The 6,415-nt window shown below is 42.7% G+C and overlaps 1 protein-coding gene across 2 annotated transcripts in view; it reads left to right on the top strand.

The window, feature by feature from the left end:
- The first annotated feature begins 428 nt into the window (after positions 1–428).
- LOC103613015 (neural-cadherin) overlaps positions 429–6,415 on the top strand; it is a 41,656-nt gene continuing 35,669 nt past the window's right edge. The window contains exons 1-4 of one of the 2 annotated variants that reach the window (XM_017730391.1): positions 429–756; positions 1,206–1,431; positions 2,752–2,956; positions 3,356–3,467. In XM_017730391.1, coding sequence (XP_017585880.1) covers positions 543–756; positions 1,206–1,431; positions 2,752–2,956; positions 3,356–3,467 — 757 coding nt within the window. In that variant the 5' untranslated portion in view covers positions 429–542. The remainder of the gene's footprint in view (positions 757–1,205; positions 1,432–2,751; positions 2,957–3,355; positions 3,468–6,415) is intronic. The other variant, XM_017730390.1, reaches the window with a different exon arrangement.

Raw genomic sequence — 6,415 nt, 5'->3', positions numbered from 1 at the left:
TTCTTCCATCCTGTGTGAAACATGGCCTTCCTGAAGGCAGAGATGAAGGGTTTCCGTATGAGACACACATACACCTGAGTGGGTGTTTAATTTGATAGTGGTGTAGCCCTTAACAGACCTGCAACCTCAGTGCAGTTTGCTGAAGTATATGATCATATTATAACAGGCAGAAAACATGTATTTCTCATATGTACCTTTCCACATCCCCCCTTTCTACCTTTAGTTTCTCTTTTTATTCAAATTTATTCTCTAGATTCAATAACATATTCATTTTAATTTTAAGTCAAGTCTTAAGGCCATTTCTGGAACACAAATGTGCTTAGGAAAATTTTTTCAAGAAGCCCATATATACCTTTAGCATCTGTTAGTGACTTGTTGTGAGTTAAAGAGGCTTGAATATAGGTCTCTCTAGAGGTAAAAATACTGTGATTAAATCTCTACATGTCCTTTGCAGTGGAAGATTCTTTCTCAGTTTGTTTACAGATGGCAGTGGATAAGATCTTAACATTCCTGACTAAAGTCTGTGACCAAGCTGTCTAGAAATGCATGTGTTTTTTGCAGATGATGACTGGTACCTCTGCCACGTGACACTCCTTGCCCCAGAAGAGGAACTTCTGTCCTGGGGCATGTACCCATACCCGTACCTGGCACGTGTCGATCCCGATGCGCGCAAAGGCACTCTCATCTACCAGCTTGTCGCACGTTACAGTAGCCATGAAAACGCCACTGCTGGCATAGCTTACACACTCATTGCAGGTAGGTCTACCCTGAAAAAAAGGTAAAATTCTGTTAAGTTGCAGATGTTTCTGAACAAGTTCCCATTTTATAATTTCATTGGTAGATTTTTCCCTTGGGCAATCCTTAAAGATACAGCAGGTACAGCAAGTAGAAGCTGGAAGTGCTGTAAGTATGTGGATGGGAATCTTTCTTGTTGCCATTTTCTTTGCTTTACTTCTATTTTGAAATTGATGGCAGCTTTACTGTTAGCTTAAGGCTCCATTTCTTACTTGTTCTTGTCTCTTTACACTGCACTGGTCAACAAAATAGTGCGAGTGAAAGATAAGGTGAACGACTGGAGAGGTAAAAAGAACTGCATACAAGGACATAGGTGGATGGGTTGAAGATAGCTTACCTTGAAATGGTGAAGGTGCAAATGTTCTTGCTGTGGGGCATGTCTCAGACTGGCTTTGTGCATGTATTGATAGGTGGTGAGGAGCGATTCCGAGTGGATAAGGATACTGGCATTATCATGACAACTGGCTTGCCTTTGACGTGGAACAAGGAGTATGTTGTTACTGTGGAAGCCTCTGATGAGTATGGCAACAAAAGCCCCTACGCCTCTGTTTCCATCCTGGCAGGCTCCCGACCTCCGCAGTTCACTAACATGTCCTACAATGTGTTTGTCCCTGAAAATACTCCAGCAGGAGAAAAGTAAGTTTTACTTCTTTAGGTGACTCACTCCCAGCAGTCCGAGAGGACCTTCACAGAGTAGAGTGAAACTTTTGTGGTTTCGCTTCTCAGGACTATGCATGTGAGTTAAAAGACTCATATATGCATTTGCATTTGCCTTACATTTGCATTACACTTTAATGTTGTGTTTTCTAAAAGAAATTATGCCTGTTCTGATGTTTCAGAGTCTCCAATGTAGCACATGGGATATAGTCTGGGACACTGGAATTACTTTAATATTTTTGGGGTGTTAGTGCATTGCATCATGAATTAGAACACCCAAACTACTGGCTATGCATCTCCTGGAGATTTAAACAAATGCTTGAAAAATAGTCTTTTAATTAATCAGGTTTGGAGCTGTTTGTGTCCCGTTTGACTTGTATTTAAATTTCCAGAAAGACAAGTCATTGCCAGACTCTTGAGATAGCAGCACCAGTGTGAAGTACAAAAAGATAAAGCTCAATCTCCAAGCGGCTCTGCTGTTGCATGAAGAGTAGCTAATCCCAGCCACAGTGGGGAGATGCTCCCAAGCTGGCTCTGGGTTTATTGGCATTGTGCAGCTACTTGAGAGCAGAATGGGCTTTAAGGCCTCGAAGGAGCAGGTGGAACAGTGCCATAAGGCCTCTAAGGAGCAAGAAACCTCAAAGTAAACTGATGACCTAGGAAAAATTGCTGGAGATGTGCCACTAATCCTTAAGAAAGACTGAACAAGAAGGAGGAGGGAAATTTTTCTTCTTCCCTGGAGCTTTCAGTGAGATGAGCTAAAAGTATATTGTCATGCTGGTGAAAGACTGATGTGAGAGGTGGAGCTTCAAAACATAAGTCATAGTAGGGAGGCAAATATTCCTTTGATGTCCTGCCAAGGTGGACAGCAGGATCTGGAAAGCCCTGTGCTCCATGGGTTTCCCATCCATGTCTGAACCCATTTCTTTTCTGCATATACAACTTCAGAGAAACTCAGAAGTATAGTAGGTCACTTATTTCTGAAAAACTGAGAAACTGAGGGTAAACCAGTAACTGCTGTCAAGTATTTAGAAAGGTACAGTGGGAAAGAAAAAGACGTTTTAATGTTAGTGGGGGTTGAAATGGATTATTTCATCACTGCTATGTCAGTGAGTAAGTTTGGTGACAGAAGAGAGGGTAGATGGGCTCCCTCTAGCAAAAGGGGTTTCCAGTCTGAATTTAAAGCTGAGCCAAGCATTGACACCTTTCCTCATCCTCATCTTCCTCTCCTAGGTGCTGAGGAGGCAGCTTTTGTTGTCATTGTTTTGAAGCAAAAGGTTGTTCTCTCATTCTTTGCAGAGTAGCAGTTGTTGAGGCTGTTTCCTTCCAGAGCCAGCCTCTTTCCTACACTCTCCTGATGAACCCCTCTGGGCTCTTCCGGGTGAGGCAAGAGAGTGGAGAGCTCAGCCTGACCCACGCTGTGGACTACGAGAGTGAGCACCACCTCTATCACCTCTTACTGAAAGCCATGGAAGTTGAGAGCACTCTCAGCAGTGTGACTGAGGTACACGAATCACTTCACGTCCTACCCACGGTCTGCAGTCTTGTTACCTTGCTAGAGGGACCAGTTACACAGATGGACAGCCCAGGACACTCGTGAGGATGCTGGGCAGGGAGGAGGCCTTGTAGTACAGGCAGAAAGCTGGGCTCTGACCTGGGTTCAGATCTAGGCTCTGCAAATACCTCTTGTTACTACTTTTTGGATTTGCCTCCCATCTTGGGAGTGGAGAAGGAAATACTTCTCTGTGTTACAGGAGTAGTGTGAGAAAAATAGCATCAGAGGTGTAAGTAAGGATGGGAGAGCAGCAAAAGCACTGACTGCCACTGCAGTGTCCAGAAAGAGGTGCTTTTTTTGCAGAGTGCGGGAGCTAAAATCCACTCTCAGTGTGTCCTTTTGTCTCAGGTCATGGTCCATATCACTGATGAAAACGACTGTTCTCCTGAATTCCAGCGTTCCATTTACAGCAGAGACAACGTTCCCGAAACCATTCCTGTTGGCACATCTCTACTGCAAGGTGAGGACCATCCTGTTACCTTTCATTTCAGTCTTGCCACAGACCTGCTGGTTTGTTACCTGTTTGTGTTCTGGCCATGAGGAAGTGCCCTCTTCCACAGGCGCTGCCTCTGTAAGATGTGGATGGCAGCTTTCCTGGCCGTCTGTGGATGGCTTTTAGGTATTCTGGAAGTAGAGTTGTGAGTGTCTTCAGGTGAGGATCACTGTACTGTGCCCAAGGAGAGATCTTGTGGTATCCAAGGGCAGTTAAAGCAGCTGGTAGGAGGTGACTTAATGGATTGCCATGGCTTGTTTCCTTTAAATGTTGTCTTTTAACTCATATTGGTAACCTTTTTGTGTCCCAGAAGCAGCTGCAACTAGTTTTTCTTTTCTTATTGTGTTAAGAAAAAACAGGGCTTTTAAAAATAGGCAGCTATTTTTATCAAATAGACATTAATGCTGTATAACTGACTTGCAAAGTGCTAAAGGCAAAAAATTTGGGAAGCCTGTGAACTTACATTTATGGTTGTGGCTTACCAGTCATCATCCCAAGTTTGTTGCTTTTAACATGGCTATTTGTCACTTGCATATAAACCCTGAGTGCAGAGATGACATTTTTAGAGGCTAAAATAGTATCCTGTTGAAAGAGTTCAGGGGTGATGAACCCTGAGAAATGTGTATGTGCCAATGCAAGCGTTAGCAAAAAGACAACAGTGTAAATTTCCCAAAATTGGAGCAGAACTCTGCAGGTTGCAGAGGTGATAAGATGCTTAGCTTTCCTCGTGCAAGGGGGCTGCAGGGCCTGCTTTCTCTAAACACTTGCTAAGAGAGTTCAGAGCTTGTCATACTTAATTTTTAGATTTAATGGCTCTTGGGAAGAAAGAAATTGCTCAGAATAATCAACTCCTAAAATTCCTAAGCATGCGATTTTCCTTAAAGAGATGAATGTTCTTCTCTCCAGGAGACTTGTAAAGCTCATCAAAACTCCACTTGTGGGGGAAAAAATGTATGCCCCATGTCCAAGCAAGCAGAATGTCAAAGCCGTGCAATTGCATCCCATGTTGTTGTCTTGCCACATGGGGTAGATTTCAAGGGAAAGATCCATCTTAGAAAAGAAAATGTGAGGTCCTAAGCATGCGATTTTCCTTAAAGAGATGAATGTTCTTCTCTCCAGGAGACTTGTAAAGCTCATCAAAACTCCACTTGTGGGGGAAAAAATGTATGCCCCATGTCCAAGCAAGCAGAATGTCAAAGCCGTGCAATTGCATCCCATGTTGTTGTCTTGCCACATGGGGTAGATTTCAAGGGAAAGAGCCATCTTAGAAAAGAAAATGTGAGGTGGAAGTATAGTGACGGTCAGTGGAAATGGTGTGTGAAGACTCACTTGCTGTAGAAGGGCTGAGCAGAGTTGTTAGTGGCTGTAAGGGAGCTGTACCATGTGCAGGATGAGACCTGTGCCACCAACTGACTGCCAAAGCAAGTGTCATCTCAGGAAATAAAAAAGGCAAACAGCTCTACAAACGCTGTAGTTCCTTGAGGGGTGGGATGTTGCAGCCTCAGAATGACCCACAAACAAAAATAAATGCGAATATGAGACAGGCTTTGCCATTCTGAGCATGCCTGTAGCTGTTGATGGCAGTGAAAAAGGTAGCGTGATACATGCTTTTGTTAAAACTGTTGATTATGTGAATGTAGGTTTCAGTTATCAGCCACTTTTATTTTAGCACACTCAAAGTCTGAAGCGTGGAGAGTGCTCTCAGCAGGGCCCTCAGCCTTCAGCTGCATCGCTGTGCCAGCAGAGCAAGTCTTGGAGTTGTAGCTGGCAACACAGTCGGCTTTTGAGCCAGAGGTAGCTTGCACTAAGCTAGCTTGGAACATGTGCAAGGCCAGCACAGAGCTGCTTGTGGCTGCCATATGATCCTTAAAATATCATTTGCAATGCACACCAGTTTCAAGGACAGAATGAAATGGAGGGGAATAGAATTCCCTGTTGCTATTGGGAAGTAAGGCCTGTTACTGTCATGTACAGGTAAGCGCCACATTCCCTATTTGCCTGAAAACTTCTGGGGGAAAAGAAGTGTATCATTAAGCAAATAGAATGTATTTTTGTGAATGGTTACAATAGCTCACTAATGACTGTAGATTAAATCAGAATTTTTCAAATCAAATATGTTTTTCACATTCTGCATGCCTTTCTAAAAACAATACTTAACCACTGTATTTCACAGATTTAAATCACTGTCATTTTAGTCTTTGAGTTTTTAATATATTTTGTCTCTTAGTATAACAAGAGAGTGATTGACTTTAAATCCCCTTAATTTTGTAGTCCATAACACACACAAATGTTTATTCACAGTGGGTTTTGGAGAGATTTTAAACAAAATGTTACAACCAATCTAACTATCCTTGTAAACAAAGATTAATAACTTTCCACAGGCAGATGTAGTGGAAATTTTTTGCAACTAAGTAGAACAGTTTTTCAGTGTAGTTTTGAAATCATTCTCTGCTCCTTTCCTATTTTGAGTTAATATTCAGATAGGGATGGGTTGTTTCCACCACCCCTCTGTGGATGATGCTGCAGCTGTTTGCTGGAGTGTCCACGCACTGTAGTCACTGTTCTGCTTCCAGAAGGCTGTGTGCTACCACAGTGGCTACATCTGGATCCTGTTGGTAGAATAAGGAGTTTGTTTATTACCAGTGTGGGTATGATGTGAAGCCTCATTGTTTGGCTAGAAAAATTGCAAGGTAATTGGAGAGATGAGCTTCCTCTCTTAAAAATCACTTTTGATGCTATGCTGTGAGCTCCAGGTCTCTGTTGTGCAGGTTTGCTGCTTCTGAGCAGATGGATCACTCAACATACTGAATAAACTCTTACTGGGAAGGAATGTTTGATCACTCTTTGTACCTTGAAGCACCAGGTAATTAAAAAGTATATAACTTGCTGGGAGCTAATTAAATTTGAACATGGCA

Source organism: Corvus brachyrhynchos, unplaced genomic scaffold, assembly GCF_000691975.1.
Source record: "Corvus brachyrhynchos isolate BGI_N302 unplaced genomic scaffold, ASM69197v1 scaffold302, whole genome shotgun sequence".
Classification (NCBI taxonomy): Eukaryota; Metazoa; Chordata; class Aves; order Passeriformes; family Corvidae; genus Corvus; species Corvus brachyrhynchos.
The sequence above is the reverse complement of the archived record's forward strand: the minus strand, read 5'-3'. Positions and strand labels throughout refer to the sequence as shown.